The following is a 15,872-nucleotide window of genomic DNA, read 5'->3' as shown; positions in this document are numbered from 1 at the left end:
TCGAGAACCCTAAACATACTTCTAAATTGGCTCTGTCTGACCTGACGGTAGATTTCAGCCGTGGCTACTGATCACCTTAGGTAATAGCATTGAGGTATCGTGAAAAGATTTAACATACTGGTACCAGTCAGGGGCATAGGTTACATGAACTGTGGTCCCTTACAAGTTGTCGCGCTATCATCATCATCATCACTTAACATCAAGTGAAATCTAATTAATAGCACTTATATAGCACCTTTTATAGCGTGAGCATATTTGTATTTCGTTATGCAATGTCACTAAAATGTATATAGTCTAATGGATTATTATTAACTCATACCCTTAATTAGTTACGTTTTAAAAGATTAATAAAGTAGCGAACGCAGTACGCGCGTTGAAGTCTTTTGCTACGACACGCTACTAATGTACAAAAATATTATGACGTGAAATGAAATGAAACATGATTATTAACATAATTTATGAGATGGTAATAATTTTTGATCTGACAATGTCGGAATTATTCGAATGACTTTTTATGAAAACATTAAAGTTTTTATTTTTTAGTTAAAAAAGTATTGCAGTTCGGCTCCTATAAGTGGACTCGTCTACACCTTGAAGTTATGGAAAATACTCCCGAGCATCCTGTATAAGAATAGAAAAATTTAGAAATTTCTTGTTTCTCGATTTAGGTGGATTTTTATATCAATTTTTTTATAAACAACAAGCCTTTTGCTGCCATTGTTATGATGTCGAGTAAGATAGTAGCGGACTAACTCAGAGAGGCACTTTTGCGCGAATTTGAAACCTAAAACTGGGTCGGGCCTTTTTTGAAATAAATATATGTAAGTGAAAGTATCGTAATATAGTTATGTCCTTATAAGCTAGGATATAACCTACATCGGATAGTTAGATAACCTTATGTCACAATAGAAGTATTGTTCATTTAATTTCATTCTCGAATCTTGATACATAAACACATGTAACGATATCTTTCGACGTTATCTTTCTCTAATTTAATTACCTACGTATACATTTTTATTTTTAAAATAGTTGATACTTAATATAAAATATGAAAAATATTATTAAATATTTATAGAATCATTCACTGATTCTACCTATACCTAGGTCCTTCAAAAATGATAACAATGTGCTTGTATTTAGAACATTTTTTGAAGAATAATACTTACATTTGTAAAATCAAGTCAAATATGAAATAAATTATTTAAATATGTATTTTTGAAATGTATAAAAAATAATTCGTATACGTAAAATATATAAAAAATAATCATATAAGTACCTACTGTTTTAAAATAAGACGTCATCAGATCCGGCGTAACAACCTCAATTTTATCCCCATTGCCAAATACATTCAGAATAGAATCATGAATGAAGCATAGGGTTGATCAATGACAGCACCGACGTCACACCTTGTACCACTGAAACAACTAAAACACATTCTGTCGATATTTACTAACAAATCTCGGTTAAATCAACAAGCTATTTGCTTGTAGTCGTTTCGTGGTAGAAGTCTGAGTCGATCATCTTACAAAATCCGAGTTCGTGCATCTTTATGTTGGTCGATGTATAAAGCGTTGTGGTGGTAGGAAAAGCAGTCATTCGGTCGCAAACAGAGCGCCAGTGAAGTAGTAAAAACAATTCGATATCATTTTTCAGTGTTTAATAAGAAAGTGTTATTAAAAAGTAAGTTTATAGTGCCTAATATTTCAAATTAAAACCGTTACGAGAATACATAATTCAATGCACGGGGTGACATTATAAGAAGTGGTTTATTTTGTGAACGTGATATAACTACGTGGTTTATTAAATTGCATCTGAATGCATTAATTGGATTACACTTGAGTGTTTTATAGAAAAACACACTCTTACAATCTTAATAGAGAAAGAGGACTAACATAATTAAGTAATTGATTGTTGTTGTTTTTTGTGCTGATACACTTATTATTACTATTTTATTAAAAAATGTTTACTTTTGTGATTGCTATTTTCCACGCTAGATTCCAAGTAAAATATGATTTACTTATAGTATAGTAGAGTCAATAACGAGTCGTAACGAGCAAACTGATTTAACGTCACGAAACACCCGTTACGAAGCCTTAAATAAAATAAACAGTATTTCGTAATTACCTAAAATTAAATAAGATGACGAAACTAAATACAGTTCCTGCAGTTTCACTTTCAAAGGAAAACAAACATAAATAATGATAATTTAACATCACAATGTGTTTAAGATGCTTAACTTTCAATTCAAAACACTATTCCCAGAGATTCTAATCTAAAGTGTGTTTATTACTTTATAGTTCACATGATATCTACTTGTTCCTCTATATACAATAAACAATTCTCGACTTTCAATCATAAATCCGGAATGTTTTCAGAAACGTCAGCAGACGCTTATTTTACATATAATATGCAATTATATGGATCTATGAATTGTCTTAAGCGAGTAATGTTTTGTAATACATTACATAAAGAATAACTTTTCGGAAGTTACATCACGGTTGTTACGCGAGTATGACGCACAGGTCAAAACGTGCGCCGCTTGCCAACGGGCAGCTGTGCCGGTTTTGATGACACTGACACCATTACCACTTTCATAATAAAAACAAAAGAGACAGTCGATACATCACCACCTGAAAGCTCCTAATATCAATCAATGATGTTGACAACTTATTTGCATTTAAGATTAATAATTTCTTATTAAAATTTAATCCTCACGTGTGATTGTATGCTAACGAAACACGGGAAAATGCTTTCGCAGACGCTTGCTCGAGTCGCAACGAAACTCCGACATTATAGAGCCTTACATAACCGTTGTCCGCGAAAGTAAAAGTGATTCTCCGCCTACCCATGTTTCGCCATCTATACTACTCTTTATGCGTCGTTGAAAATTATACCTCATATTTTTATTTCCAGATCATGCGCTGGTTGACACATTTAGGTATCCTGCTATTGACGATAGCTAGTATATCTGCAGATTGGTCATGGGGCGGAGATGATGCTGATAAAAATTTGGAACAAGAGAATGATAAGCCAGCAGAACTGTTGCAAGGGGAAGAGACTGTTGTAGCGCAAGAGAATAAATACAACACCACTGGCTCTGTACTGGACGATATCGTTGACGAATTAGTAAGCAGCAAGCAGGGAAGAAGTCTAGGTGGCTTTGACGATGTGTATAGCGATCCAACAATCAAAGATGCTTTAGACTCGGGAGACGATATTGAAGCAAGAAATTTAATCAAAGGCCGTCTTTGCACCTTAGGACTTATTCAAGTAAGTTTATTTAAATTTTTAAGCTGTAATCAAATGTGGATAACTTGTTGGTAGATTCAATATATTGATGCCTACCTATTTTAATTTTATATTTCTCTACTTTCAGTGTGAAGATGAAGAAACTCAAGAGAAAAGGTACGTTTCGCCCGATGAATTGATTTATGCCCAACCTGTTGACATCAAGCCTATTGGAAAACCTATCGCCTCCATCCCAATACGGGGCCCGCCCAGAGCTTATGGACCTCCTAAACCAATGCTATATCCTCCACGCCCGCAAAAAATTCCTCCTAGAAGACCAGGATATGGTGGAAACGTACGACCAGGATTTTCGGATAAATACGGTGTTGCTGGCGGTAACTTCCAATTTTCTCAAAGCAGTGGTAGCAGTGGCTTCAACGGGTTTGACACTAACTATGTTACCAAGGCACCCATATATGCAAACAACGAACCGTATAACTTTGAAAACTCGAAACCTGTTTATAACAAAGTACCCACAGCTGGTCACAATAGCAAAACTGAATCTGTAGTACAACAACATGTTCACCACCACTACGTACACAGCGATGGCGACAAAGAGCCAAAGGTTATAATAAAACCCGTAGCTATCCCAGTTGGGTCAGTAGGTCATCTCGCGACCCAGTTACACAACCAAGAATCTACTGACGTTATAACTTCGTCTGGAGGAGACTTCAACGCCGTCTCTTCAGGAGGATTCAAACCCATGACCGGTTATCCTCAAAGTATAAAACCAGTTTATGATACAGATACTGTATATGGATCACAATATGGCCACAGTGCGTTCAACAAAGGTAGCACCAATCTCCTCAATCAAGGATTACCAAACCAATACACCAACAATGGTTTTGATGACCAAAAATACGGAAATTCTTTAGGCAGTTACGCATCCCAAAATGGAGAGTTTTACAAAAAGGAATTGAACGTTGGTTCTGGTAACAATCTGTATAACCAGGGCCCAGCGACATTTGGGCAAAATAATAATCTTTACCAACAAAACTACCACGAAGCTAAAGCACAAGGATTCGAATGTGTATGTGTTAGTTACGATCAATGTCCGAGTCAGGAGATTATTGGCCGCAGAGATGATTTATATCTGCCTATAGATCCACGTAATAAGGGAAGCGACATCACAGCTCTAACTGAAGAACAACTAGATACACTAAACAAAACCTTGGACGATGCAAAACTCAACCAAAATAGTACTGAAGTTAAGGAAATTTCAAAACGAGATGTCAGCGAAGTTAAGGACAAAGAAGCCGCGAAAGAAATTGAACCGGTGAGTTATTTTTTTAAATTCATTTGTCATATCATATACTTATTCTAAGTTTTAACCTAATAAAATACATCATCACGAATCCCATCTCCCATTTACCTATACCATAATTTAATTTTATCAGTATTATCAAACAAAGTCTGGGGTAACCTTTGGTATTTTAATTCGATATGTAAATTTTTTCATTTTACATATCTATTTAAACTACCGTAAAAGAACAACTAAACAAAGGGCACTGACACTATTCTAACACTCGATTAAATAGTATATTTAAACAAACGTAAATTACTGCAGCGCCTCCTTGGGTTGACTGGTTTCGGCGAAAATGGCGGTAATAACAAGAAAGTGCAGCCTACGTTTGGTGTCTCTTTTGGGTTGCCCCAGCCTTCCCATGGTTATCCTATAAATCCCTTCAACTCAAATCCCATACATAATCCCTATGGTCCTGCATTGAACAGCGGAGGAATTAATTTAGGTTTATTATCTGTAAGTCCTTTGTTGGCTGTGCAAGTTACCAAAGATGATTATGGTGAAAAAGTTGTTAAACCTTTTGTGAATTTACACGTTACTCCAAATGAACACGTGGTTAATAAACTGGGGCATATTTTCCACGAGAAAAAGCAATATCTTCTTAACAAGCACGAGCATTATCATCATTATAGACCATATTCTTATAACCACCATTTACACAGACCGTATGCATACCCTGTGCATCCACCGCATTATATTCCCAAACCACCAATATATTCACCTCACTATTCTCATTATGAAAATGGTCACTATCGTGAAAATCTTCAAGGATCGTTAGGTAATGATGATTACTATGACGATGATAATGATGATAATAATAATAGTAATAGTTACGATGGGTCCCTTGAGCACAATCCTCATTTTGGTAGTTATGGGTTTGAAAGATCTGCAAACACCAGCGCTAACAATAGAGATGTTAATAACTATGCTAATCGATATGCATATTCACGTTCCCTTACTATCCCTTCTAATCCTGGGGCAAACCGGGGAGGCCAAGCAATCCGGTTTCCTGAGAAAAGAAAGAAAAGAGATATTTCCATAGAAGCCTCCAAAATCGAACAAATCGAAGAGGTAACAAAGTTATGTATTTGGAACTGTATCTGACTTGATATTGTTTTTAATTAAAATTAATATTTCTGTCTTCAGCGTCAAGGATACTTCGGCCGACCACAAATCCCTCAATGCCAACAAAATCAAGTATGTTGCCGTCGACCACTCCGGCCTCAAGCATCTAATCGTGGACAGTGTGGAATAAGACACTCACAAGGCATAAATGGCAGAATTAAGACACCATCCTACGTAGATGGTGACAGTGAATTTGGAGAATATCCATGGCAAGCCGCTATATTAAAGAAAGATCCTAAAGAGTCAGTTTATGTCTGCGGAGGAACACTCATTGACGGACTCCATATTATGACAGCAGCACATTGCATTAAATCGTAAGTACAACTGATTGTATCCTTGTTTTTCTTTGACGATATAAATAACTTAAAAATCTATGTAATAATGGAAAAAAAACCCGTGACATTAACAGTCAGGCATCTTCTAGGCAAGCGCGTTTCATCTTAGACCGCGTCATTGCTCACCATCAGGCATGGCATGATTATAGTCAAGCGCAAGCCTATCAAAGATAAAAAAAACAGTTCAGTGATAATTCTTTGGCTATAACGAATGTCATTTGTTTTACAGATACAAAGGATTCGAGCTAAGGGTACGTTTGGGTGAATGGGATGTCAATCACGATGTTGAATTTTACCCATATATCGAGAGAGACGTTATTTCTGTACATGTACATCCTCAGTACTACGCCGGTACTTTAGACAACGACCTGGCTATTTTGAAGTTAGATCACCTAGTGGATTGGACAAAGTATCCTCATATCAGCCCTGCTTGCTTACCCGATAAATACACGGAATACGCTGGCCAAAGATGTTGGACTACCGGCTGGGGGAAGGACGCATTCGGCTCCAACGGAAAATACCAAAATATCCTGAAAGAGGTTGATGTGCCAATACTTCCTCACGGACAATGTCAGCAACAGCTGAGGCAGACACGTTTAGGCTACAATTATGAATTGAATCCTGGCTTTGTATGTGCCGGTGGTGAAGATGGCAAAGACGCTTGCAAAGGTGACGGCGGTGGTCCTTTAGTGTGCGAGCGCAGCGGCACTTGGCAATTAGTTGGCGTCGTCTCCTGGGGTATTGGATGCGGCCAAGTCGGCGTCCCCGGCGTTTACGTGAAAGTCGCTCACTATCTAGACTGGATCTCGCAAATCACAGGGAAATTTTCCCATTATTAAATTATATTCAGGTGTGATAATATTCTGAACTTTAGAATGTAGAGATTATTTAAAATTTTAATTTATTTCCCTTTAGACGGTAATGTCTAGAGATATTAAGTAAATGCTTGTGCAGTATTTTTGTAAAATAAATAAAATAATAAATTGAATTTGTTTTTAATTCCAAAATTATTATGCCTTCTTCATTCTTGCACAGATATCTACTCTTTTTTTTAGATGAAGGGTTTCACTTTGGTTGAATTAGTAAGTCAATATGTAATCTAAAAATTTTAACTTTTTACTTATTATTTACTTATAATTATATAAAAATGAAAAATTATTTGGAGAAAAACTAAAACAGTACTGTACAGTGGTGCAGGATTAGGCTAAAGTAAATACCTGTTTCCTCGTTCTTTTGTCTTATAGTACTGTTATAATAATCATGTTATTGTGTATACAGGACAGGGCTAATTTCAGTGTAACTACGTTGTTATGCGGAAAGAGTTCGAGCTTATGTATTCTTTATGGTCTTTGATCCGATATTAGAAATAGGTATATAGCCTCAACTCTCAATTAGAAATAAATAATAGATAATATTCACCTTGACGTACTGCACATAGGTTGCCTAGTTAAATAGTGACCAAACATTTTTTTTTATTTATAACTGAAAAATTTTGGTCAACTCATCATCTGTTATTTAAAAAAGTCGTAGTTCACTAGGTAAAAGAATATATTAAACAGAACTGAAAGCACATAGATTGCCTGCTCTCAATCAATTAATGAATTAATGATCCATGATATTGTAGACAAACGTCTTGGACAACGTTGCCAATTTGTGGGAAATTCCCTCATATCGAGGAAACTTTGGACCATTCCAGGCCATGCGGCGGAATAAACAGGATGTTTGTCCATATATTCAGAAAAATGTTAAACTGCAAGAATAATAAAGCAAAATTATGGGGAATTTGAGTATTTTTCTTTTCTCAACTCTGGGAATTTCGCTTTGATTTGTGGGGAATTAGGAAAATAGGTATACATACAAACAAATTAAAAAAAACAGGCGTTTTCATAATTTGTTTAAATTATTTTTTTGTTTGTGACAGCATTACTATAAATAAATATTAAACTCAGTTATTCCAATATTTGCACAATAATTTCTGAATTTACTTCGATTTTTTTTTTAATTTGGCGCGCGATTTCAGTCTCTCCTTTCAATAACCAAACTCTAGATATTACACATTGAGGTGAAAAACGATTAAAAATTTGTCAAAAATCCTTCCAATTTGACATTATAATGTATGTCATAATGAAATAATAAGCCAATGACAGTATATTTATTTCATAAATTGTGAAAACTAGTGATATTAATTTGTTTCACTCGGCAAAGAAAATACAAATTACAAAGACAAACCTTTTTGAATAATTATATTCGCTATTCAAAATGGCCGGAAAGGCCAGCGATCGTAAGGGAAAATCAGGAAAAGATGGGAAATCAAGTGAAAAAGCTGAAGCCGTGGCAGCTTTCACCTTGCCGGACAGCTTACCTAGCTCTGAAATAAGTTTCCCGATATTGCTAAAGAAAAAATACACGGCCAATTGGAACGAAATTGTTGAGGAAAGCGATAGGAATCTTAAAGAAATCGCGGATTACGCTCAAAGCAAAAAAGAAGAAATAAAGAAACCTCCATTTTACAGTAAGTCATCGATACATAAGAAGTTAAATGCCAAAGAGCTTCTCATATAACCCCACTAAGCACTTCCTCGGTTGGTAATAGAGTAATGAAACTACGGAATAAATAACCTGAGGATCAGGATCATGATCCTGAGGATATGATAACAGCAAAGTCACTAAATGCGTTCTAGAACCGTTTGAATAAATATTAATTAAACAAACAGGAAGCACAATGATATAAGCGCATCAACGAAAGCTGCTAAAAAAGTCTATGATATCAATACTTTTTTCACCAAGCCTTGACGACAAGTGAAAAATCAGAGCAACACGCAATGATTTTAGAAGAAAAAGGAGGTAGATAGGTTACATATACCACATTCGATGTTTACAACTGGCACGCAAAAAATATTTCAGCGGCGTTGTCAACTGCACGATAGCAGTCCGGCGACTGAGCTCAGGTTTGCTAATTAGCATAGTTTTAACGTGCCACTTGTGGTTCACGTATAACCTGTCTACCTCTTTTTTTGTTTGTACTCGTACATCATAGGCCACCCACCAAAAAAGGGCAAGTAAAGAAGTGAATAACGTTTTTCTAATTGTAATTTTTATAACATGGTTAATAAATAAAAATACCTTTCAAAAATGCTCACAATCAGCTTCTTCCACCATCACTAGAACATCATCTTATAGAACGCAATCCTACCACCACCAACTTGAGACATACTTGGGTGTGCCACCTGTAATTGGTTATTTGCCAATTTTATTCATTTTAGTAACCTAATTATTATTGCTAAAAGTAGTGCATAGCATAGCATAGAACAATAAATTGGATTGCAGCACGTCTTTACCAAATGAAATTTTGCTAATTTTACTAAAATTTTAGAATCGGAGTGTGATTACATCTTGAAAGAAATTTTCGTATATCTCATACCGGCATTGGAAGAAACTTTGAACAAAGCAGTGACATGGGACGCATTGAAATATCAAAAATGCTTTTTCAATGGAGTTGATCATATTGCACAGGTACAAATCAAATAGTTAACTAAAAAACTAGTTACCTACTTATAAACTGCTGTTTTTCAATAACTCTCTAGTATTATTTCATCGCCTCAGAGCAGAGTTAGGAAGTTAGTGGTGTTACACCCCGGTACCTCGGAGACCATGTTACTGTCAGTCCCTATCATTGTCATTAACGTTTGGTACTGATCATTATAAATATTATCACTCAAAATAAGCTGAAAATGATGGCGTATTTATGTACCACCTCATAAGAAGGTTCAGAGACCCTTAACGTGCGCTTTAGCGTGCTATGTTCAGCTTTTCTCTGCGTGATCGAATCAGAAATGAGATCTGCAGAAGAACCAAAGTTACTGCGACAATGCTTCGACGAGTGGCAATCCTAAAGTGGCAATGGGCGGGGCATATAGTTCGAAGAGCAGAGCGTCTGAAGACAAAAGTCTTCTTTTCAAAAACGGACAGTGCGTGTTGCCAGTGATACATGGCAACACGCACTGTCCGCCTCAATGGCTCAACGATAAGAGCGGTCGGACTCATCACCGAGGGGTATTGGTTCGATCCCCGCCTCGTTGGTCTATTGTCGTACCCACTGCTAATACAATCTTTCCCGACTAGTTGGACGGGTATGGGAATATTTATCATATTAAAAAAAAGAATGGTACGGGCCTCATATGAAGGTTATTGTGGATAGTGGAACTGGAACACATTATGATTTTCATTTCAGCTGTTATGGACCAGTAACCCAAGATATCCTCATCGTCTGCAGAATCGTTTGCATTTATTCAATATGCCTTGGGTTCGAGAGATATTGAAGAAAGAGTAAGTGTAAACATTTGATAAACAATTACCTTATAGAGAGCGAGCGATACATCTATACTACTATTAATATATTTATATTAATAAAGAGGAAAACTTTGTTTGTATGTTTGTTTGTTTGTTTGATTGTAATGAATAGGCTCAAAAACTACTGGACCGATTTTAAAAATTCTTTCACCATTCGAAAGCTACATTATCCACAAGTAACATAGGCTAAATTTTATTTTGAAAAAAATAGGGTTCCGTAAGATATTTGGGTTTTTCGGACACAAGGTGTAAAAAATCAACCAGAAAAGTAGGGTAGGGGTAGGTAGGAGTAGGGTAGGGGTAGGCTAGGGGTAGGGTAGGGGTAGGATTGGGGTAGGTGAAAGTTTACATCGAGTTTTACGCGGACGAAGTCGCGGGCGTCGGCTAGTATTTTATAAAAGCTGAAAGTGAGTCAACCCAAAGATACTACTAATATGCCGTAGGTAAGTAATGTAAGCTATAACTATCATCATCATCATCCATTAGCAACCAATATTCGGCTCACTGTTGAGAACGAGTCTCCTCTCAGAATGACAGGGCTTAAGCCAATAGTTCACCACGCTGGCCCACTGCGGATTGGCAGACTACACACACGCAGAGAATTAAGAAAATTCTCTGGTATGCAGGTTTCCTCACGATGTTTTCCTTCACCGTTTGAGACACGTTATATTTAATTTCATAAAATGCACAAAACGGAAAAGTTGGAGGTGCATTGTTGGACAATTGAGGATCTGGACATTGTAATCTGCTACCTCCCAGTCACCGCAGTTCGATCTCCACAGTTATCTACCTTAACTACTTACCTATGGTACAGAAGCATTGGCAGACAACCTTTTAGCCTTCATAATAACGAAGGTATGGCTATCATAGGCTCACAATGTATACATAAAATTGTTTACCAGCCCTCGCCCATACTATCCTAAATCCTGGTTGTGGCCGGAGGAGTACGCCGCTACACTGATACAGAAGACAGTCCGCCAGTACTTCGTGCAACGTGACGATGAAGTGCAAGAATTGCGCGAATTCTGGAAGGTAATTTCCTATTCACTTAATTATATTTTTAACCGACTTCAAAAAAGGAGGTTTTAGGCTTTTTTTAATGTTTGTCACCTCATAACTTGGTCATTTATTAACCAATTTAGAAAACTCTTTTTTTTGTTTGAAAGAGTACCTATACATACTTCCAGATTGGTGCCATTTCATTCACATGAAAATAGATTTAGTATTTTTGAGTTAAAATCAACAAAATAACTGAAATACGTCATTGAAGTCTACAAACGCTAACGTTTCGAAAATTAAAAAATAATGTGAATGACATAAGCTATCGACAGGATCAAGTTGTCGATCGCATCTGTCATTCCCATACATTTTGTTAGCTTGGAAGCGTTCAACAAAAAAAACCGGCTTTAAAACCACAATATAAACTAAAAAGCGAAAAATAATATCGTATGTGCTACCTTCTGATCACTTTGAAGGTGGTTGAATTTTTTTTTTTTAGTGTTTTATAGCATAGTACTGGCAATTTCGTTATTTTCATTTTAACACTAAATTACTAAACCGATTTTCATGAAAATTAAATGGGACCAATTTAGAAATATACTCTTTCGAATACCGTGCGGGTGCCGGGTCCATCGCGTGGTAAAAAAAAACTCTCTAAAATTGATTAAATATAACGAAGTTATGAGGTAACAAACAACAACAAATAAAAAAAAACATACGCGTCGAATTAAGAACTTCCTCCTTTTATTGAAGTTGGTTAAAATTAGACAGAAGTTTGTCTCCAGAATGTAGAAAGAATATTTAAGTATTAATATTTATCTTTTCAGAAATTGGAGATAGAGCAAAATGTACCTGAAATTGACACTAATCCATATCTAGCCAAGATGTTAGCTTCACAACATGCTTTTAATAAAAAGTAATTATTTAGTGAAATTAAACCATTGACTTTTTAAAACTAAGCATTTATATCAATGTAACATAGACTAAAAATATCTAAACTAAACATGTAGGTACACCACTTCAAACAGATTTTTCCAAGGGAATTCCCTCATATAGAGAAGGACTAGCTGGTTTTCCAAGTCCCATAGTAAATTGTATAGTAGGCTTCTCGTCACCTATTGCAACCCTTTGAACCCTGTTTGGGCTATGTTTGTATGATAATGGCAGCACAAAGTCTTTTACAACCTGAAAATAAAATAATTCTCCATTCATAATATTGCCAGATCACCAAAAAATAAAGTGCTATGCAGACTATGCAGCAATAGGTTCACCCATTTCTGAGATTGTAAAATATACAATACAAAAAATTATAATTACAGAAAGTGCTAACTAAGCTAACGAAGATAAAGGAAAGGGACAGGAAGAGTAGTACAGTCTGACCTAAATGGTCAGACTGTACTACTAGATGCCTGTATCTTCGTCTGTAAGATAGCTATATAAACTTATTACTTTAAATTTAGGTTATTATACTAATTCTAATGGGCATACATTAGAATTAGTATAATAACCTAACTTTAGAGAATATTTATAAACCATAGCACATTTTTGTCATTTTGATCTCAATATCTTTATATTTCATAAGAGCTTCTAGGTGGCTTGACTTATTCACTCTTTCAACAATTTTGAACTAAATAACCTGATAATAATTATATATTGATATAATTTGATTGATAATAATTATATACCTAAATCTTTCTTAAAAATCTGCATGAAAATATGTTCAGGACAAACATTTTTTTTTAACCATATACATACATTAATCATACATACATACATCATACAATTAGATAAATTAAATCCGATGACTACAATTTTACTAGGACATCTATTTGTATTGTGTCAATGGTAATATTTGCTTTTATTTATTTCTTATCCCAAACAAATAACAGTTGAGAGAATGTATTTCCTATGCATACATACTACTTATTAAGACTTTAAAATGACAAATCTATCCCTTAAAATCTATACTAATATTATAAAGAGGTAAAGATTGTAGTGTTGTAGCAGGTAATCTCTGGATCTACTGAACCAATTTTGAAAATTCTTTGACCACTAGAAAGTCATGATATTTGTGAGTGTCAGGCTATATAAGACAGCAGCACGTCAGCTAGTGTTGAAATAAAATGTTTACCTCCAATCCTCTTTTTTCATGATCCTTAACAATAAACCTCTTCATTAAGGGTGGCATCTCAATACAGTTTGGTAGAATGACCTCTGTCTTTTTATGGTCAACATGTAACAACTTTGACTCCTCATCTTTGGGTATAAGCTTATAGTCAGGCTTGTATGATGTTCGGTAGATTTCTGTTAGTTTTGGCAGGGTTCTGCCTCTGAAGGTCTTTTCAACCCATACACGCACTCTACGTCTTTCCTGTAATATATAAAAAAATACATGGATAAGCAACTGTAGGTCAAATGGTTAACCAATGGTGGTCTAGGATCATGAGGTTGTAGAATTGAATCCAGGATTGAGCTGTAAGAAACTAAGCAATTGAGATGAATCTGAAATCTAAAAAAAAATTAATGATCTTAGCAGTTTAATGATTTACCATGCCAGGTCCATTTTGTGGCAGAAAGAAAAACTCTCAGTAGAGCTCAGGACTTATGACCAACTGGGTGTAGGGTTAAGGAATTCCTTTAAAATCAATTAACACACCCTTCCTTGGTGTGTGTTAATTGATTTTAATGTATGTGTGGTGTTCTCCCTGTCTAGCCAAATTTGGTAAGATCTTACCAGAGCAGCTTTAGATACCCATTCTATTATAGAACTTGATACAGTACTAGTGAGGCTTAAGTTTATAAGCAAGTTATATGAAAGATTTTGCTGGTTAACCTCTCACAGTATCACCACTATTTCTATGAAATAAAAACTAACCAATTAGGAGCATAATATTTATTCACTTTTATACTGTAGTCTTTTGAAATGTTTAACACCCACGGCGCAGTAAGCTCTGCAAGTACTATACATTTAATTTGTTTGGAAAAAGATAAATTCTTTCAGCAGAATTTAGCAACATTCTCAGCAGAACCTGTCTTTGGGAGCCAGTGGTAGTCTTTACAAATAGTCTTGTAAACTTAGCTTACTTGAAATACATGAATTTTGAACATAAAGTAGGAATCTTGGTAATTCGTTGAACACCACCATGCCTCGGAGAGTCCTATGACCCTGTTTTATATTTAGATGGCCCAGCATCCATGTGTAACTCACCAAATGGGAAAACACAGGTATAAGACAGTTGATGAGCATCTGCTATAAAGTGTTTCTCTGTTATGTATAGGTGATTATTTTCATCCATACTACTTCTATTCGGACAAACCTTCGCATAATTATGATAGAACTTCACGTACAGGTAAGTTCGTTTAATCATTAATTATAAACAGGTAAAGTTTGTGACGTTGTATGGAGTTTTCTCTGGATCTACTAAACCAATTTCAAAAATTCTTTTACCAATAGAAAGCTACGTTATTTCCTAGTGTCATAGGCAATATTTTATCTCTGTATTCACATGGGAATGGAAACAACAAGGCTGAAACCACGGGGCGTTGACTGCTTTTATTTTAATATAAGGTAGGTACATCTTGTTATCAGCTAAAACTACAAAAACAATTTAGAATAGTAAAACACAATATTAGATCACGACTTTTACGGTAGTGCGCAGAAAATGTAGTTTCAAATGGAACATTCCGTACCTATTAAAATTTTTTTATCATTCCATGAGTAAAGAACACTTACTTCATCAGGACATGTTTCTACTTTCACGATTTTCATGTAACTTGGTTCAGGATACCGTTCGAAAACGGATCGAACGATCAACCTTCCAACTCCGTAGTTCTTGAGACTTCCAACTATTTCCCATAGTGTTTTACCCTTGAAATTCGTAGTTCTTCCAACGTATTTAATCACAGGCGAAGACATCCTTCTTTCTCGTAAAAGTTGTATTACTAAATTTAAGGTTATTACTTATGTAGGTGAAGTTATAAATGCCAGTTGAATTTTTACTAACTAATTAGCTATGTTATATGGTAACGCAAGTAATATTAACAATATTGTAATTTAGCTAGGAATTTAAGAATTCAAATTCTATACTTATAAAATAAATATTTATTTATGTTTAGGTTAGAACATAGAGTAAAAACCAAAATAATACAATACACTATGACTGTAAGCAAAGAGTATAATAAGTCTGTAAGTGTAATCTTTGACCAAAACCACACGGCCATGGGAATGAAATGAAAGTTGAAAGTTGAAACAGTCATACAAAATCAAATTTAAAAATTAGCAAACCTACCAGCGACATCTGGCATCGGTGGCGCTGTACTTTTTTTTAAGTTGCCATAATACTACACTAGAGGGCTGACTGTATGCTTTTTAGATCTCTGGAACATTTTTGTTTTTTTTTTGTTTTTTGCGGAAATAATGTTGTTATTTGCTAACTTTTTCATTTATGTAGATTTTCTTCTTCTCCTTGGGG

The 15,872-nt window shown here is 35.3% G+C and overlaps 3 protein-coding genes across 4 annotated transcripts; 2 read left to right on the top strand and 1 right to left on the bottom strand.

Annotated features, from left to right (window-relative positions):
* Positions 1-1,520: 1,520 nt before the first annotated feature.
* LOC112044986 (uncharacterized) lies at positions 1,521-7,039 on the top strand. 2 transcript variants are annotated; one of them, XM_052885697.1, is made up of 6 exons: positions 1,521-1,680; positions 2,914-3,270; positions 3,377-4,564; positions 4,856-5,662; positions 5,738-6,030; positions 6,281-7,039. In XM_052885697.1, exons 2-6 carry the CDS (start codon positions 2,917-2,919, stop codon positions 6,888-6,890), a joined length of 3,252 nt encoding a protein of 1,083 aa, XP_052741657.1. In that variant the 5' UTR covers positions 1,521-1,680; positions 2,914-2,916; the 3' UTR covers positions 6,891-7,039. The 2 variants fall into 2 exon arrangements, with proteins under 2 accessions (XP_052741657.1, XP_023936776.1); XM_024081008.2 differs by lacking the exon at positions 4,856-5,662.
* Positions 7,040-7,171: 132 nt separating this feature from the next.
* On the top strand, positions 7,172-12,320 carry LOC112044955 (IQ domain-containing protein K-like). The gene is made up of 5 exons (XM_024080973.2): positions 7,172-8,563; positions 9,425-9,564; positions 10,283-10,377; positions 11,304-11,433; positions 12,228-12,320. The coding sequence occupies exons 1-5, from the start codon at positions 8,311-8,313 to the stop codon at positions 12,318-12,320; spliced, it is 711 nt and encodes a 236-aa protein (XP_023936741.1). The 5' UTR covers positions 7,172-8,310.
* A 26-nt stretch (positions 12,321-12,346) lies between these two features.
* Positions 12,347-15,623, bottom strand: LOC112044954 (uncharacterized). Its single transcript, XM_024080972.2, has 3 exons — positions 15,134-15,623; positions 13,532-13,771; positions 12,347-12,585 (listed from the first exon to the last, which is right to left on the bottom strand). The coding sequence occupies exons 1-3, from the start codon at positions 15,314-15,316 to the stop codon at positions 12,421-12,423; spliced, it is 588 nt and encodes a 195-aa protein (XP_023936740.1). The 5' UTR covers positions 15,317-15,623; the 3' UTR covers positions 12,347-12,420.
* Positions 15,624-15,872: the final 249 nt, after the last annotated feature.

The sequence above is a fragment of the Bicyclus anynana genome, chromosome 15, assembly GCF_947172395.1.
Source record: "Bicyclus anynana chromosome 15, ilBicAnyn1.1, whole genome shotgun sequence".
Lineage (NCBI taxonomy): Eukaryota > Metazoa > Arthropoda > Insecta > Lepidoptera > Nymphalidae > Bicyclus > Bicyclus anynana.
Note: the sequence above shows the minus strand (reverse complement) of the source record. Positions and strands in the feature narration are given on the sequence as shown.